Source organism: Talpa occidentalis, unplaced genomic scaffold (genome assembly GCF_014898055.3).
Source record: "Talpa occidentalis isolate TD23 unplaced genomic scaffold, MPIMG_talOcc4v2.1 talOcc4.10, whole genome shotgun sequence".
Lineage (NCBI taxonomy): Eukaryota > Metazoa > Chordata > Mammalia > Eulipotyphla > Talpidae > Talpa > Talpa occidentalis.
This window is the reverse complement of record NW_023600993.1, coordinates 34,484,357-34,502,986: the sequence shown is the minus strand read 5'-3', so window position 1 is coordinate 34,502,986 and position 18,630 is coordinate 34,484,357. Positions and strand designations below refer to the sequence as shown.

The following is an 18,630-nucleotide window of genomic DNA, read 5'->3' as shown; positions in this document are numbered from 1 at the left end:
GAAAAGTAAGCCAGTGGGCCCTTCTACTGGTCAGCAAAGGCAGGAGTGGGAAGCAAGGGCTGGCAGCCTTGCTTCTCAGGGAGGCCACTGCCTTGAGGGATCTGGCAGGTGGCCACATAGCCCTGCCTAAAAGACAACTTCCTCATGATTGGGACAAAGGGAGACTGCCCTGGTTACTCTCCTTCTGGGCCACTCTCCAGTGGAGGTGAACATAGCCTTTGAGGTGAACATAACCCTGGAGGTTATCCTCACCCTGTGACATTTTGTTGTAGCTTTCTGGGCTCTTCTCTGGTTATCCTGTGAGTGCTCCCTAACACCCAGGACAGTAAAGGACATTATTCACCCTATGTCACTAAAAGAGAAGCCAACGTTTAGGTGAGGCTAAGACATTAGAAGACTTTGGGGGCAGAGGCCAGACCCAAGGGGCTCCTTTTGCATCCTCTTGTGGAGGCCCCTAAAAAGGACCAGAGGCTGCAGGGGCAACACAGGAGTCCACACCAGGGACCACATACCAGATGTTAGCAGCACTTTTACTTCCACATCGGAACTCCCCGGGTCCTCACAACAGCCCTGTGAGGTAGGTAGGGTAGGAAGGTTTCAGAGATCCCCATTTACAGATGAGGATGCTGAGGCACAGAGAGGTGAAATGACTTGCCCAAGGTCACACAGCCAGTAATATAAAGGGCCCAAGGTCAACATTTCTCTGGCCTTCTTGATATTCCTGCATCCATGCCTTTGTGTCCTCTACCCTCTCTGAACTCTTCTGGGTCCACAGGGGCCTTCAAGGTAGGCTGCTGACAGCTGGGATTTTTCAGGACTAACCTGAAATACCATTGGGGTAGACCTGGTCATCTCCAGATAGGCACTGACCCTATGGGGCAGGAAGCCAGCTCTCCCCTCCTACTACTTCCCAGCTGGACAGAGGGCTCAGTAGGTTCCAGAGCAAGGGTGAGCTAGGCATGGTCCATGAATGAATGGGTGTAAGTGGGTGTAAGCATATATGTGTCTTGCACTAAAGATAAAGGCCCCCCAAGTCTCCAAGGCAGTGTTTCCAGTGCCCACCCCAGTGCCTCCCTCATCCCAGAGAGCCAGTGAGCTTCGTCAGCAGCAAAAGCATATATATCTGCCTCTGGTAGACAGGTTCCATTAGGCATTCAGACCCCATCACGAAGACACAGTGCCTCCACAGCTTGGCTGGGACCCTGGGCCACACCCCCAATGACAAACAGCCGGGGCCCAGCTTGCAGACTAGAACAGGAGCAGCGGGCTGTGGGCATGGTAGGCAGTGCCTCCCAGCGCCGCCGTGCAAGGCTGAAGCCTTCCACAGAGCCCAGAGGGCACGGCTGGTTTCCTGTAGGAAGGAGACAGAGGCTGTAAAGAGCACAGATTGCAGGGATTCCCCTCTTTTGCTCCCTGAACATGATCCAACAAGTATCACTCCAGGGTGGGTTATCAGTGCCTTTCCACTCATTGCCCCCATTTATTATTCATTCTTTACTCATGTTCACTCATTCCTATTCACATATCTATTCATATATCATTCATTTGCCCTGCTTCTTCTCCTAGGCTCCTGGCACAGAGCCCTCAGTCAGGTGCTGAGGAGGGATACCCCAAGAATTGGGCCACACAGACCATACCCCACCAGGTTCACAGACTGGAAAGCCTGTCACCTTTATAGTGCTTAGAGAAGGCAGGAGGCAATACTAAGACTGGGAACTACTCCCTCATATCTTGAGCCTCCATTCCCATTCTTGGCCCCACAGAGACTCACCAAGGTCCCCAATGGTCCCTCCCCTCCCATTCCTAGCCCCACAGAGACTCACCAAGGCCCCCAATGGCCACGATGTGGCCCCCAAGGGAGCCAACCACAAAGTCGGCCCTCTTATCCCTCATGCGCAGACTGCGGGGCAGTTTGGTCCAGGACCCTGCAGGAAAGGGAAAGATAGATCTAGCCCTCCCATATACACTGACCCCCTCTACCCCACAAAGAGCAGGAAAACAGGCCAAGCCAGTCACTGCTCACCATGCTCCAGGTCAAACATCTCCACAGTGTTGACAAAATGTGGGCGGGAATAGAAGTTGTGGGGCCCTGGCTGCTGCAGGCCACCCAGGCTAAAGACGCTGCCTTCGGCCATGGCGCAGCCAGCGAAGGCCCGGCGGCTGGGTAGGCTTGGATGCCGGGTCCAGGTACGGGCCTCCAGGTCAAAGGCCTCAAAAGCAGTCACTGGGAGCTTGCCCTGGCGGCCCCCTGCCAATGGAATTGGGGTACTCAGGAGGGTTCCTCCTTCACCAGGTTGCTAAGCCACCCCCTCCTCCACCCCCAACACGCTGCCCCCACCCCGCCCCCAGACAACCAGCCTAGCTATATCTACATGGGAGCATGGATCACCCACCCCACAGACCCTCAGGCACTGGGGTTTGGCTTCCCAGCCTCAGCAGGACTACCAGAAGTCAGAGCCTCTGAACAGCCCTGCTTACCCCAACAAAATTGTTCTTGTCCCACCAAACTAAGATTGAGCCCAGCCAACCTACAGAAATACGAATTTCTAGGCACATGCGTGCACGCACACACACACACACACACGCAGAGGCAGTCTCTCTCCTTCCCCACATTCCCCAGACCTTACCCAGGACATAGATCTTGTTCCCATGCAGGAAGGTGGAGGCCCCGTAGCAGGGTGTGGGCATGGAAGGTAGTGAAAGCCAGCAGTCTCGGCGGGGTTCATACACCCGTACCTGGGCCTGGGGGGCCGTATCAGGGCCCATTCCCCCCAGGGCATATACCATACCATCTGCATAGAAAAGAGTAGTCCATACTGTACCCCAGCCTGGTCAAGGCATCTCACCCTAACAGCTGTCCTGTTCAGGTCTGGGGGTGACTGGAGCCCACATGTTTGTGATACTCTTCCCCAGCAGAAGAAACCCTGCTGCCATCCTGGAGTGGGGGCTGGGAGTGTTTGGATTCCCCCTCTGGCCAGGGCCCCTCCAAGTGAAAAACAGGAGGGAGCTGATCTAATTATAACCCATCTCCGTCTCCCTGGAGACGCTATGGCAACCAACTCTGGCATCCAAGCAGACCGGTGGTCAGACCTGGAGGCCACAGGTGGGGGCTCTCTAAGGGGAGGGGCGGTGAAAGATGGTTCCCCCAGGGTTGGGGGCATAAGTGAATCTGCTCTGCATGGCGCTCTGATTAGGGAGTGAGGTCTCTGGGGACTTGGGGGGGGGGTGATGGAGGAAAGGGAGGAGGGGAGTGAGGGGGGTAGGAGAGGGGCTTGGACCTGCAGGATGGGGATATTGATCTCAAGCTTTCTACCCAAGTGTCCTTCCAGTACCTCTGCACCTCACCCTCTCACTAAAGTGGATTACACTCTCAAGGGTTAGTTGGGGGCATGTCTGGGGGTCCTGGGGAAATGGACCAGTCAGCTGGAGGCTTCCATGGCAACTGTCCCTAAGCCAGCTTGGCCTTTGTCCATCAGGCTCCTGGTGTGTGTATGCGGGGGGAGTAAAAGGGGGTAGAGGAATCTACGCACTTGCTGGGCTCTGAGCCAAGGCTCTGGCTCACCTCCCCTTCCCCCAGACTATTTATAACCCTGGGAGTCATTGGGCCACCCTCCTTGTCTCTTAGGAGAAATGGGACAGGGAGGTGCCAGCCTAGGCTCTGCCTCCCACCTCACAGTCAGAAAAGGCACTTAAGGCTGCTGAAAACCGAGCTCAGGGTAGGTAGAAGAAGAGACAAGAGGCAAAGACGTATCCAGGGCACCCAGGCAAAAATTACAGATCTTGCCCATTATCTGAGAGTAAGGGTAAAAGTCAGGAGGGTGTTGGGGCATTGGAGGGACCTTCCTTGGGAGGCCACTCACCTCTCTCCACAGTTGCAACCCCCATGGCTGCCTGAGGGAGGGTGGCCCGACGCTCCCAGCGGCCCTCGTCAGCCAGGAAGGCCTCCACAGCAGCTACTGGGCTTTGGCCCTCATCCACACCACCCACTACAAGCACCTGCTTGCCCAGCACCACAGCAGCTGCACCAGCCCGGGCAGTGGGCAGGGGCGCCAGAGCCAGCCATGTGTGGGAGGCCATGTCCAGTTTCTCAGCAGTGTCCAGGGGCAGTCCAGCCCGGCCACAGCCTCCCAACACTAGCAGATGCCCATCCTGATATGCCACTGTGCCATATACCCGACAGGTGGGCATGGGTGGGAACACCTGCCAAGCAAAGGCCCGGCCACCTCCTGCAGCCATGGTGTTCACCTCCAGTGGCAGGTCATGCTATCTTCTCAGTATGCAGGCCTCAATGAGGGGTGTGACTGGGCCACATCTTGACTCTACCAGGGTCTGACCAGTCCAGGGACCTTGCCTTCACCTGGAGGAGAAAGGGAAGACAAAGGGTCAGGGCCACTGACCAGCCTCTCAGGGAACTGAAGAGCAGCCTTTGACTAAGGATAGGGATGGCCCAAAATCACTGGTGGGAAAGGCAGGGGAGGACCCACCCTGTTGGCCAGCACACCACTGTGGAGGCTGTCCAGGAGCAGGAAAGAGGGCAGACTCCCAGATACCTAGGCAACTTTCCCCCTTCCTACGGGGCATGAGGGATTCTCCTCCAACTCCTTGCCCTCACCTAGGAGCTACTCAGTCAAATCTGGGTATAGGCATCCGGTAAATGATAGTACTCTCCACCCTAGCACCCTCTCCTTCCTCTAACAGTCCTCACTAGGTGCTCTGCAAGAAGAGAGTCCTATTCCACCCTCCTCCTTACCAGCTTCCAGTACGCTCTGGGTAGCCATCAGGGTCTCCCATCTGCTGCCAGGGATCAGGTTCTGAGGTAGCCTTACAGCCCCTTTGGAGGCCATTCCATAGAGTTCATCTATTCCCACCAGCACAAGGCTAAGATCAGGGCGTTTGGGGAAGGGATGGCGCCTCAGGGGTTTACCCATGCCAGGCCCTCAGAGGGTAGCCTCCGTGGTGTGCAGAGGGAGGAAAGGGAGATGATTTGGGGATCCCAGGAGCACAGGACTATAGGGTCCCAGAGTCCAAGGCATTTCGAGGAGGCTTAGGCATTTGAATTTCTAAGCCTCCTTACACAAGATCCCCCAGTTCACCTTTCCTGAGAGGGCCACACTACCAGGACCCCTGGAGCAAAGGCCTCCTGGCCCCAAACTTCCAGCTTGCGGGAGGGGGGGGCGGGGTCCGGGTGAGTGCGCTTGGGGTTCCGTATCCCGCGCCCCAAACTTCCCCTGAGCGCGGCTCCCGCGGGACTCACCGGGCGGGGATCCGGCGCCGCCAGGGCTCGGGGCCCACCGTTCTGGCTCCGCAGGTACCGGCTTTGGCTGGGACTGAGGCCGGGCTCCGGCGGGGCTTCGGCTCGGCTTTGGCGCGGGGCGGGGCTGGACGGGGTCCGCCCCTCGTCCCCCTTCCCCTCCCTTTCAGCTATGTAAAACCTCCCCCAACCCCCGCCCCCAGCCTTAACCCTGCACCTGCCGTGGTCAGAGCAGGGAGCTCAGACCCATCATCACCTGCAAAAGGGTGGACAGAAAGAAGTGAGAACTGGGCCTGCCCGGGATTGGGTCCGACCTCGGGCGGGGGGAGAAATGAGGCAGCGGTGAGCAGCACAACGCGTATGTGATGAGGGTGGGGGCGTTAAGTGCGGAATCTCGCCTGGGTAATGGAGTGACCCAGCAGAACCTGCGGGCTCTAGGGGTGGATGCCCGCCCACCGTCCCTGAGCGCGGAGGAACCCAATGACTGGCTTAGCGGCGGCGCCCCCTGGAGGCCATTTGGGGCGCGGCCTGCGCATCTGGTAGGGCTGGTGGATAGGGGCCCTTCCTTCCCCAGGCACGGAGCACGGCAGAGAATAGGTCCTAAGGTGCACACTGAGGCTAGCAAGAGGTCCAGAAGCAGGCAGTGCTAGCCTCCGGGCTTGATAGGCCCTTACCTAGGACTTGATAGGCCTGGGTGGGAGGGTTTTTTGTGGGGGAAGGTAGCTCCGAGCAGAGAAAGAGCTTTGAGTCAGAGGCCTAAGGACTTCCAAGGGAGGTTATTCTGGCCTCATTCTGTAGGGTCTGAGGCCTGGGTTGCTCTGGGGTTCAAGGCAACTGTAACTATCCATCGTCAGGATCCTGGGTTTGTCTGTAGCCAAATCGGGGGTCAAGAACAATTGGAACCTCCCCTGGTGGCGCAGGTGGTTGAGTGCAGCGCAGCCTCTGCAGCGTCGTTTCCATCCCTGCTGGCCAGAGAGGGTCCCACATAGCATGGCAGACCTCTCCTGCCTCGCCCGCTGCTCCCCTCAGCAGTGTATTTCGTCAGTCTGCCTGTTCTGTTCCCCGCTCTGTCCCTGGTGAATCCTCTCACCCTCACCCGCATCTGGCCTGCACCCCGGTTCTTGTATAAATAAATAAATTAATCTTTCAAAATAATAATAATAATAAAAAAGAGCAAGTTGGCATGACAGAGGCCCACCTACCTCAAACCCAGACCCAGATCCTAGCCTAGTATTGATTAAGTCTGTGATAGACTAGGGGTCCGTTTATACAGGTTAGTGGTTACCTTTGAAAAGAGGTCCTTGTGATTATCTGTGCTTGCTACTACCTTGTCCCTCTTTCAGGTACTATGGCTTTCTGACTTACCCCAGAAACACACCTGGAGACAAAGAATCAAGTGCATATTGTTAATGTGGGAACTGAGGTTGGGCCAGGAAACACCAGCAGAGGAGTGGTAGAGACAGGGGAAACAGTCAGGAACGTGTGTGTCAAGCAAGTTGAACTGGGACCAAATCCTGCAGGGGACTTTCGAAGCCAGTATAGCAAATTGACTTCATATTATCTACCCCATCACCACCATGCCCCTTTCTACACACAGAGCAAGGGTTGCTGAGGTACTCATTCTCAAATCTCTTATCAGCCACAAGTTGAGGGCTGCTTGGGGGTATTAATTCCCTGGATGGCTTAATGTCTGGGCTGCCCAGAGTGTGGGCAGAGCCTTTTGCATGTCCAGAGAGTCTTCAGTCCCTTTCAAGTGCTGGCAGTTAAAGTGGAAGGCCTGCGTGGAAATGGTAGTACAGTTCCTGGCTAGGTTTGTTCCCACTCCACTTGCTCCTTACTTGGGACACTGGTACCAACCCCCCGTAGGGTGTTCTCACAAAACCCTGCAGATCTCCTCATATTTCCCATTATTCCTTTTCCAAATCCCCTCCCATCTCCTTTCTAGCACCCCTCTAGATACCTTTTAGCACTCCAAATTCCTCCTGTCTCTCTCCCTCCCTTGCAGTCAAACTCTTGAAGCCATTTGCTCTCTCAGGTTCTACTACCTTGATATCTGCCTCCTTATGTCTGCTGCCACTGCTCCCCAAAAATTTTTCTTGCCAAAGTAATCATAGAACATCATACAGGTAAAATTAGGGGGGCCCTGTGGTCTTTATCTCAAGTGAAATCTTGCTGACATTTTCAGTTTCAAACTCCTGTGTTCTTGTCTTCCGCCTACTGCTTGTCTTGCCTCTTGAAGTCTTTTATAGGCCCTGCTTCCTCTTCTGCCCTAGGAAGTGGATACTCAAAATCCAGCCCTGGGTTTTCTTTCTGGCATACAGACTCTGTCCTGGGGTGATCACTCCCACTCACACCTAAAACTCAGTACAACTAGGGACTGGGAACACAGAGTGCTATGGTGGGATTTCCTAATTACACCCCCAGAACTTTTTTTTTTTTTCTTTTTAAGATTTATTTATTTATTTTTACAAGCACTGGGTACAGTCAGAAGCACGGGAGGGTGAGGGAATTCACCAGAGCCATAGCAGGGAACAGAGCAGGCAGAAGGACCGAAGTACACTGCTGAGGGGAGCAGTGGGCGGCAGGAGAGGTCTGCGCGCCATGTGGGCCCCTCCTCCGGTGACCAGGGAGCAGCCGGGGATCGAACTGGTGCTGCAGAGGCTGTGGGCAGCTTCGCAACCCAGCGCTCAACCGCTGCACCACCAGGGAGGCCCACCCCTGGAACTTTAGCCCTTGGAACTTTATCCTTCCTTACTCTCTACTGCAACCAGGAGCTAGAAGCACTGCCCCAGAGGAGGAGGAGGGTTATGTTTCCTGATGGATGCTGTGGCTATACTTGAAGGCACTGAGGTCCTAACCACCAGTGCTAAGGCTCTGGGAAGCTCAGCAGTACCAGGTGAAGCCTAAGATTAGATGGGTGTTTCTTTTTAGGTGTGCCTAGACCCCTCTGATTAGGTATAGGCAGTCACCTTCATGTGACTTCCCAGAGGTTTCCACTTGCCCCCAGTTACCTAATTTGGCACCATTACCCATGTCAGGGCCCAAGAGTAGTGGCAGTATTTCTACCTCCTAGTTGAGGATTTGACTCAAGGGCAAATGCCCTGATCACCTCATCCATGAAACCAGTTCTCCTGTGATGCCCCCTGACCTGGATTTGGGGATCCTTGACCAAATTGGGGTCTTTGGTCAGAACTATGGGTGTTATTCTGACCCTCTGACTCCTGGAGTTAAATTTGACCTGTGTCCTCTCATTTGGTGCTGTTTGACCAGTGGGCACTGTAACCACTACAGCTTTGTACACCCCCAGGTAAGGTGAAAAGACTGAGGTGTCAATCTCCTAGGCAAAAGGACAGGGATTCTAAACAGAGTTAACACTGGAGGCAGGACTTTCTCCTTTGTGGGGACTGAAGCTAGGACAGGTACTTCCACTACACCCATGTACACCTTCCTGGGCAAGTACATTTAGGCCCACACTGATACACTGGGGCTCTCAGATTGGCCATATCCAGCTTTTAGCTTATGTGTAGCACTTGTGTGCATATACAGTCTCTCATATCACATGCTAGGGGCCTCATTCTTGGGAAGAAAGCAGGGCCTGATGCCTCTAGAAGAGATATCCCTTATGCAAAACAACGCCATGCAACAACCAGGCTAAGAGCCACTCTTTTGTCCTCTGGGAACATTAGGCATCTGGGACAAATGCAGGTCTTATCAGTGGTTGCCAGAGTAGCAAAGAGAGGAGGATGTCTTGGATCTTGCCAGGAGTCCCTTAAAAGTCCCTCTCAGATGTCACCACACGATGAGATACCTCAGTGAGGGTTTCAGTAATATCCCTAATTCAGTCCTAACCAGACTCCTATGCAGTTCTGTTGGGGCTATATCAGAGAACCCCTCTGCACCTCTCACTTCAATATAGGTCCAGATGGGCTCAGGGCAAACCACGTGACCACCACCTCCAGGAAGCCCTCCTTGGTACCCACCTGCCCCGCCCCCAGATATAGTGGGGAACGGGTCTCCGGGGGTCAAGGGTCATTAGGACGGTCCAGATCCCGGAAGCGGAAGCATAGCACACTTCCGGTGCGCAGCGGGCGGCCATGTTGGAGCAGCGGAGGCGGCGCAGAGGTGCGTCCTGGGTCCCCGCGGCGGCGCCGGTAGGTTGGGGCCGCGGGCCTAGCCGCGCCGTGGAGGGGCCGTCCACGAAGCGGCAGGGTGGATGGGCCGGGCGACCGGCTCTTCCCGGACTCGCGCCTTCCGCCGCCCTGGCCGCAACCCCATCCCCTCCCCCACCCCTACCCGGTGCCCAGCGACTCCACCCTGGGGCTGCGTGTCGGGGTCGGGCTCGCACCGCCTATCCCAGGCTTTTAGCTTCTTTCAGCACCTCAGCTCCTGCTGCAGCTCGGGTTCTGGTGCTCCGTATTCCCAGCCCGAAGGCCCTGATCTGCTTCCACCCCGGGTTGGCTTGGATGGGGCCTTTCTCGTCCCTATCTTTCATCAACTTCCCCTGCCAGCCCCGGGGGGCACGAGAGAAGAAGGGAAGTCGGGGGCCGGGCTGCAACCTGTTTCCGGAGCTTCTAGGAAAGCCCAGAAGACCCCTCCTAAAGGCCCAGACAGATTTGGGCGGAAGAGCCTCCATTTCACCCCCAGTATTTGTGCTTGGGGGAAAACAGGCCCCTCTGTTCTACCGTTCACAGCCGTGGGAACTACACCCCCTAGAAAAAAAAAATAATAACAATAAAAAAAAAAACAAAACACCTGAAGTCATGTGCAAGGATTGTGGTTGGGGAATAGCCTCTGGAGAGGGGAAGTGCCTGAGACACCTGAGGATCCAAGAGTGTTTCCAAACACTTTCTCCAGGGGATTCTGAAAACTTTCTTTGCCCCTTAGTGCTGTAGAAAGAAGCTGCACAGAAGCACCTCCTGGCCCCAGGGATCTTCCTGATCCCAGTTGATCTTTTAATGCTCTGGTGTAGCTGGGGAGCTGCCGTTCTAGGCTCTTGGGCCCTAAGTGTTGGGTTGGGCTTTAGATATGAGCCATGATTGACAGCCACAGCTTCAGTGAAGCCCGGGACAACTTGTGTTGCCTAACAGCTCCCTTTGGGCTGTACCACAGTCCGTGACAGTCCAAACGCAGGTTGGGACAGCTCAAATTTCTAGTGTCCAACTTATTAACCATCCTACTTAGATTCTTTGGCTCCCACTGTCAGACCTTGGACTTGGTCTGGCTGCCTCATTCCCTAAAGATGTCATTTGTATCTGCTACTCATCTTTTTAGTTCCTGTTGAAGGAGAGCCTGACTCTCCTTGAGCTTCATCTCCATGATTCTAGTGCTGGGAATTGGAGCTGCAAGTAGCCTGTTTGGGGACTCTGAACGCAGAACATCTGGTAGATGGTAGACTGGGAGATTCACCCCTGGGGTGAGAACTGGAAGAAGAGATGGAGATGGACTTGGATATAAGTCTGGACCCTTTGGCCAGCATTCAAGGCTGGTGTTGCTCTGCTTTCACCTGTTATTCCAGTTTGACCTCCCAACCCTCACCCTCGAGTCCAGTCACACAAAGTATGCCTTACTCTTTCTCACTTCTGAGCCATTGCATAGGCTGTTTCCCTTTTTGCTCCATTTTCATCTCTTCATTACTCATCACAACTGGGTGTGATCTCTCTTTGATTCATTGGCGCACTCAGTGAATTGGGTACCACTCTCAAGAACTTTGGTGATGTCTGTCTTGCACACTGTTCAGGGATCCTTGAGGAGAGAGATATTTGCCTGTGTTCCCAGGGTTGAGTCTTACTGGGTTTCTGACTTCAGAAAATACAGTCTTGAATTAAATTGGGCCCACCAAGACAAAGCCTTTCAAGGGATCCAACAGCTGGTTGGATGGCTCTGCTGAACCTGTGGGCATGTCTCTTAAAGAAACTGCCTCTGACCCATGTGACTCCTCTACCACTGTGCTAGTTCAGGAGTCCAGGGTTTTGCTCCAGGAAATGGCTTGCTCTGGTCAGGCCCTTCTGTGTCAGTGGATGTTCCCATGGAGTGTACAGGCCCTGATTGACCTGTCTACCTGTGTTGGTCCATATCTTGGTGCCATTTTTATTTACTTTCTTCCTCTTGCCTTGGAGGTGCTGAGCGCTGGTTTGCGGATACCCAGGCAGATCTGCAGTGCCTAATGCCATGAGCGTGGTAGTGCAGCATGTGGAGGAGAAAGCTGTGCACTCCTGGTCACGGATCTCCACAGCAGGGAAGAAGGCCTTGGAGGAGGCACTGCTTGTCTTTAACCCCATGAGCCAGGATCTCAGTGCCACAGAGGCCCAGCTTGTGGCCTTCCTGCAAGGCCTGCGGGATGATGGCTTCCAACCTACTATTCTACGCAGTGGTGATGTCTATGGCTATAGCTCATGTACAGCCAACCCCCCAAGTCAGACGAAGCTGCAAGCTCGTGCCCCTACCCCAGCTACCACTTCACCTCCAGCCAGTGCTCCCCGGACTGCAGTGCGGCTGCCTGCTGGCCGGGCCACATTGCTTCCCATGCCACTGTCTGGCAGACTGGCCAAAGCATCCACACCAACCCTCACCAAGCATGCTACCACCAACTTGCTGCTGAGCTCTCTGAAGCAATCAAGTGCCAGCCGTGCCCGGGGTGCGGCAGTGGGCTTCCCCGCCCGACTCTATCCAGGTGTCTACCCTGCCATGCGGCTCTCCGTTGTCCTTGAGGCCCTGGTTCCACTCAAGACTCCCATGCCCTGCTTGGGTGCCAAGCACAAAGCACTGCAGCTTTCACTTGCAGAGTCTCCTCTGAAGCTGCGGAAAGGTGCAGGGAAGGGACCAGGAATCCTTCACCCCAAGGCTCCCAGAAAAGCTACCAGCAAAGGCCCCAAGTGTCCGTCTCATAGAGGCCCCAGGGCTGGACCCCGACAAGGCAATGGGCCCCAGAGCAAGACCTGCAAAGCCTCTGGGTCCCTCAGTGGCCAGCGAATGAAAGTTTGCTCTGCTCTGGGCACCAAGACAGCACGAACACTGGCCAGAGCTGCCCATGCCCAAGCCAAGGTGGCTCGAACACAGACCAAAGCTGCCAAGGCCAGAGCAAAAGCCAAGGCAGCACGGATCAAGGCCAAAGCCAAGGCAGCACAGATCAGGGCCAAGGCCAAGGCAGCACGGATCAAGGCCAAGGCGAAGGCAGTACGGGCCAAGGCCAAAGCTAAGGCAATACGTGCCAAGGCCAAGATGTCTCGGGCCCAGCCCAGGGGCAGGGGCAGGCCAAAAGGGTCTGTTCAGGCCAGGACTGCAAGGAGGGGCCAGAAAAGCCACCCTGAGACTGGAGGGCAGAAGAGGAAAAGGGCTGAGGAAGCAAAGGATCTTCCTCCTCAGAAGAGAACACGGCGAGGACCTCAATCCCCTAAGTCAAGGGTAGGACCTGGAACAGCAAAGTTACTGAAATTCCGGGCTATCAAGGTGGACAGGCAGTCCTCAGATGATGAGGTACGGCAGTGGGCTCAAAGGATCCTCCATGTGAACTTGTCCCCTGTAATACGGCTCCAGCCATTGTTGCCATACTCAGCACCGTGATTCCATCATGTAGTGTTTGGGGAAACTCAGCCCAGCTGTCTGACCAGTGGCACAGTGTGAACTACCCAAGGACTCCACAACCCCAAGGACTCCTGGTGCCTCTTTAGGTCCCTGGCAACCACTGGCCTCCTTTAAGAGACTGGAGGACGTGGGGTGGGGTGGGTGGGAAGGGTGTTCTCCTGGCGCGATGCACTGTGACTTGTTAACTCTTCAAGTTGTATGTCCACTGTTCCATCTATCACGTTTTATACCTTTCCACCTTCCAGTCTCCCTGCCCACCCTTCAGGGTCTTGTGTGTGTGTGTGTGGTTGTGCAAGGACTGGCAGAGCCACTCTGAGGTGGGACCACTCCCCTTGGGGCTGCCCTGATTTGTTATCCAGATAGGCCCAGATGCAGGAATACAATAGGTGGCTCTGTGGGGAACCTTGCTGCCAGCAGATTTTTAGGTCAGGGATAGGAGAGTTTGTGGTGTTGCTCCCCAAGGGCTAGCAGACTGTCTGGCCTTGTCTCCAAGCCTATTCTGCCTGAAACCTTGGGGTTGTGCCTGGGCGTGTCCAGGGTAGGACCAGGCCCAAATTGACTGAAGTACCTCTGCCTCGTCTCACCTCTGCTCTTCCAGGAGAGAGTGACTAGCTTCAGCTTACCCAGTTGGTGTTAAGAGGTGGGTTCTGGGTTGTAGGATCACAGAATCTGCCCTCACAGACAATGAAATTTTTACCTTAGATAGGTGGGGTACCACTTTAGCTGAGCCAGGAGTGTTTCTCTGACTGCCTTGCTCATCAGCAGTACATTCTGCCTGTGTCCCTATTACTTTATTCCCAAGTCCAGCCTCATCTTCCCTCCCAATGGGCCTGTGTGTTTCAGGCATTATCTGGTCTTCTGGCTTTGGAGGGGAGGGCTGGGCTCTGGGCCCTAGCCCGGAACATGGCTGGAACTGGCAGGGAGGGGAACATGTTCCCCCAGAGGCTCCTGGAGACGAACAGTCTCTCGGGTAGGGTTGGGGGCCTCATTTAAATGAGACTTGGAACTGTGGGTTGGTCTGAACCCTGGCCCCACTAACTCCGCTGCATTGGAGGGTAGACCTGTAGAGAAACTCTGCCTGCTTCTCACTACCCCCTCCCCACATTTCTTCTACATTGGTGGCTGCCATTAAAATCCCCTTGGTTCCCCAGTCTGGGAACGCCCTCACACCAAGCTGCACCTTGATCACACAGCCCTTCATGCTCCTTGCTTCTGGTAGCCCTGCTTTCTTCATCCATGTGAGTATGGGGAAACGCTGGAGGGCCACACTCACCTCAAGAGCCTCTCAGCTTGGTGCCCACTCTGCATCCTCTCTCAGGCCTGATTCCTGCTCCCATCACCCAGGACCCCCAGCAGGGCTAGGCCCCCTCCTGCTGCTGCCGCTGCCACAGATGAATAAGGGGTTTGGTTTTTCACCGAGAGCCAGCCATGGGGATAGTAGAAATCTCAGCCTCCCAGGGTGGGGTAAGGTGGGGAGGTTCTCTAGCGTTTCTATTCAGACCCTGTCCCTCCCAGTCCAGGCTCCCAGAACAAATGCCCAGGAGGTGCTGGACATACTGCCCCCATCTGGCTGCTTGGGTGGCAGCTGCTACCCACCCACTGGCAACCTGATTGTTGGCCGTAGGCACAGCCTTCAAACCATCAACCTGTGGCCTACATGGCCCTGAACCCCGCTGCGTTGTCACTTACCTTCAGGTAGGCAGGAGGGTGAGGGCTCTGGAGATGGTGTCACTGACTTCCTGAGGAGATTCAGCCCTGTATGAGTTCATTGTTGGGAGCTGGAGGAAGAGAACCATGCTGTGAAACTTTGGGCTGGGGGAGGGTGGAAACCATGGACCTCTTGCCTAGTCAAGCTCTTTGGACTATCCTCCAGGACTCTGAGGATTGCTTCTTCTGTGACTCTTGGGACCAGGGAGATCATGGCATTGAGAATGTGATCCCCCAGAGTGGTCATGACAGCATCAAGACCTGGTGGCAAGCAGAGAGTGGTGAGGGTGCCAGTGTACCTGTGTGTAGGTCTGGGGTCAGGTGCCAGGCACTGACAAGTCCTTGTAGTTCCAGGTGTTGAGAATGTTACCATCCAGCTGGACCTGGAGGGTGCCTTCTACTTTACTCACCTCATCATGATTTTCAAGGTGACCCCGTTTTTCCAGCCTGAAGGCTTGCCCTGCTTTCCTGTCTGATGGCCACCTGTGATGTGTGCCCCTGGTGACCCAAAAACATCCCTTCTCCACTTGTCCCCAGACATTCCGCCCAGCAGCTCTGCTTGAACGCTCAGTGGACCACGGCCACTCCTGGCACATACTGATATTTTACCAACAACTGCTCAGGCATCTTCCCTGGGGACCCTCCTACCCCTGGCCACAGAGTCAGGGACCTCATCTTGTGACCAGCATTTCTCAGATATTGAATCTTTCACTGAGGGCCAGGTCAGGTCCAGAGGGGGTGGGGCTGGGTCCTGGTGTAAAGCCAGTGGCTCAGGCTTGCTTTTTCCTCTCAGGTAATTTTCAAAGTTTTCGACCCAGCCATTCTGGTGGAGGACCCATACAACCCCAAGATTCAGGGTAACCATCCCCACAGCCAATTCTGTACTTTGCATGTCAGAACAGCCAGATGCTGAGGGGAGGTGAAGTCCTGCCTGGATTGGGGCACCCATGGGATAGGGTGGCAAGCAAGCCAGCTCAGTCCCCAAAGCTCTGCCTCATGGTTCTCTGTTGTGGTCCCTGCTGTGGACATGTCCTCCCCCGTTCCTGTTCCATCACTTTCCCATGCCAGTGCCTAGAGACTGGCACGAATACCAGTTTCCATCTCTGTTCTATTACTCCACTCCGTTGTGGCACCCCATTGTCCCCATCTCTGCTTCCCATGCCAGTTCCCATTACAGTTGCACATAACTCTCCTTTGTGAGCCTCCATTACCATCCTGCATCACTTCTCCCTATCAGTATCCTGCCTGTTGATTTGAGATCCTGTTCTTAGTTCGTGTCCCTCATCCCTGAAACTGCCTCTAGGTGGCACCAGGGTGTCTAGCTGTGACCTCTTCCTAGTAAAACAAAAGTTCTTAAAGCATGATACAGCCACATACTTAGCAAGACAGCCTAGAGCCAGGCCAGGTGAGGACAAACTCCATTATAATTTTTTCTCTTTGTCCTCTGCCCATCTTGACTGTGGTTATTACCAACGATTCACCCTGAGCCTCCACACTAGTTCCCTGAGCAGCTGTTTTAGGTTCTCTAACCATGAGAAAGGGGAAGCAAGGCATAGGAGAGATACAAAAGATAGTTCAAGTGGGTAACTGACAAACTATAGAGTAGAAAAGGGAGCATTCATCCTATCCCTTCATCCATGTTTACATTTAACTAGTGCCCACTGAGCACCATTGTGTGCCAGGCATCTGAAGAGAGCTCAGTGGGGAACAGTTAAGGCATTTGTCTTCTTGTAGTGGACCTGATAGAAAGTTGATAGATAAACAAATAACATCTTATGTGGATTGGCTGGGTGGTACGCTGATTTCTAGTTTGGATGATGAACTGGGGAATGGAGTTATTTACTACATTGAGGAAACCGGTGTTAAATATCTAGATATAAAAAAAATGTCCGGGAAGCAGTGGGATGTACAGGTCCTCAGCTCAGGAGTGATACCAGGGCTAGAGAGGTACAAAGGTGAAATTATCATTTATTAGGCTGTGGTCATTCTTAATAGTTTGCCCAGGGTAGCAGGGGTGGGGGAATACCACAGCATAGGTGCTGTAGGAAGGGCAGCAATGATGTACACAGAGGAGAGAGATACCCCTCTAATTCCTCCCACCAACCCCCCATCCAAGTTATAAAGGGATGACAACCAATGCACTGACATCTCACCATCTGTTTGCAGAGCTCCTGCACGTGACTAATCTCTGTGCCGACTTCAAACTGCACACACTGGGTGATAGGCCCCTAGAGGATTTCAAATAACATCCCTGCCACTACTATGCCCTCTATGAGTTTGTGGCTCAAGGCAGCTGCCTGTGCCATGGCCATGCCTCTGAGTGCAGGCTGGCACCTGGGGCCCCAAACAGTGTGGAAGGCATGGTGAGGACCCTAGGAGGGGCGTCCTGTGACCGGTGGGGTAGGAAAGCTGAAGAGCTGAGGCAAACTTGCCTTGCCCTCCTTCCTGCCCAGGTGCATGGCCTTTGTGTCTGTTGCCACCACACTGCGGGTACCCACTGTGAGTGCTGCCAGGACCTGCACCAGGACCACCCACGGCATGCAGCAGAGCCTGGGCATCCCCACACCTGCCAGGGTAGGTGCCATGCCCTACACTGCCCAGCTACACTTGCCATGGGTCAGTCCACTCCATATCTATCTTGTTCAGAATGTGAATGCCAAGGGCATGCCTGCAGTTGTCACTTAGACATGGCCTTGTATCTGGCATCTGGCAATATGAGTGGAGGCGTGTGTGGTGCATGTCAGCACAACACAGCTGGGTGCCACTGTGAGCTCTGCCAACCCTTCTTCTACTGAGATCCTCGGGAGGAACCTCGCTCCCTTCACTCCTGCAGACGTGAGCCCTCCAACCCCCATCCCAGTACTGACTCTAATCCTTCAGCTCCCTGGTGAACTCTGACCTAACTCTCCTTATTTCTGACCCCTGGCCCAGCCTGTGACTGTGACCCTGTGGGTACCTTGGAAGGGGGTTTGTGTGATACCCACATGAATAAGACCCGTGGCCACGTTTCTGGGCAGTGTCGCTGCAAATTCCACGTCTGGGGCCAGCGCTGTGACTCCTGCCAGCCTGGTCACTGTGGCCTGAAACCCCAGCCAGTCAGAAGGCTGCCAGTGTGAGTAACACTAAGAGTGGGCCCCCACATATTGCCCTCCCAGTTCTTCCCTCAGTCACTACCCTGATATCACCTGTATCCACCTACCCACTGCAGCAGCCTCATTAGCACCGAATAACCCTGTGCCTTAGCATGCAGGTGCAACACCCGGGGCCAGGTCCCTGGCACTCATGCCTGTGAGTGGGTACCTCTCCAGTGGTACCTGTCACTGCAAACGTTTTGTTTCTGGACGGGTCTGCAGCCATTGTCAGGTGAGCCTTGACTAGCATTCTGATTTGACTGTGTTCTTAGGGACTGAGTTTCTAGAAGCTCACACGTATAAGACTATAATCAATGTAACTGTACAATGAGTCTTGCACATGGGTTGGTACCACTTCCTGGCCTGGTCACCAGGGTCAGCACCACTTTGGCTGGCAGAAACAACACATTCTTTCGGAAACTTGGGAACAAAAGAAGGAAGAGCTGTTAAACCAATATCACGTCACGAGCATTGTATTGTATGCTGGATTTAAATGTTTTACAGTAAGTGTGTTTGAAGGACGAGACAGTGTAAGAGACAACTTTACAAATCCTATGCCTAATTTATTTATTTAACCTTTATTTAACCTTGGCTGCGTCCTCATCTTTTTACCTCCCCTCCACGAAGCCATGCAGGAGTGATCAGGTCTCTTCCCTCTCTCAGCTGCAGGCAGAGGAGCATTCAAGTCCTGCATTCGCCCCCTTCACTCTCAAAACAGGCCTTGCCAGTATAGATGACCTTCCAAGCCCCTGACCTTCCTCTCCCTGGCCACATTTTCCTGTCCTCTCTCTACCCACCTATTCTCTCTTGCAGCCTGAGTTCTGGGGTCTGAATAGTGACTCTCCAGGCTGCTGGCCCTGTGACTTTGGGGGTGCCTACAGCAACAGGTACGGGACAGGACCTGTGGGTCAGGGTCAAGAGGTGAAAATCAGAGAAATGATTGTCCCCTCCCCACACTTG

At 54.4% G+C, this 18,630-nt stretch overlaps 2 protein-coding genes across 5 annotated transcripts; one reads left to right on the top strand and one right to left on the bottom strand.

Moving 5' to 3' along the window:
• Window positions 1-513: 513 nt before the first annotated feature.
• KLHDC8B (kelch domain containing 8B) lies at window positions 514-5,355 on the bottom strand. 2 transcript variants are annotated; one of them, XM_037528981.2, is made up of 6 exons: window positions 5,255-5,355; window positions 3,861-4,357; window positions 2,628-2,792; window positions 2,024-2,248; window positions 1,824-1,925; window positions 514-1,351 (listed from the first exon to the last, which is right to left on the bottom strand). In XM_037528981.2, the coding sequence occupies exons 2-6, from the start codon at window positions 4,234-4,236 to the stop codon at window positions 1,155-1,157; spliced, it is 1,065 nt and encodes a 354-aa protein (XP_037384878.1). In that variant the 5' UTR covers window positions 4,237-4,357; window positions 5,255-5,355; the 3' UTR covers window positions 514-1,154. The 2 variants fall into 2 exon arrangements, with proteins under 2 accessions (XP_037384878.1, XP_054549929.1); XM_054693954.1 differs by lacking the exon at window positions 5,255-5,355 and adding an exon at window positions 4,751-5,168.
• Window positions 5,356-5,415: 60 nt separating this feature from the next.
• On the top strand, window positions 5,416-18,264 carry CCDC71 (coiled-coil domain containing 71). Of its 3 annotated transcripts, none has more exons than XM_037528980.2 (2): window positions 5,416-5,531; window positions 11,368-18,264. In XM_037528980.2, exon 2 carries the CDS (start codon window positions 11,420-11,422, stop codon window positions 12,809-12,811), a length of 1,392 nt encoding a protein of 463 aa, XP_037384877.1. In that variant the 5' UTR covers window positions 5,416-5,531; window positions 11,368-11,419; the 3' UTR covers window positions 12,812-18,264. The 3 variants fall into 3 exon arrangements, with proteins under 3 accessions (XP_037384877.1, XP_037384875.1, XP_037384876.1); XM_037528978.2 differs by lacking the exon at window positions 5,416-5,531 and adding an exon at window positions 9,324-9,402; XM_037528979.2 differs by lacking the exon at window positions 5,416-5,531 and adding an exon at window positions 9,333-9,373.
• The last annotated feature ends 366 nt before the right edge of the window (window positions 18,265-18,630 follow it).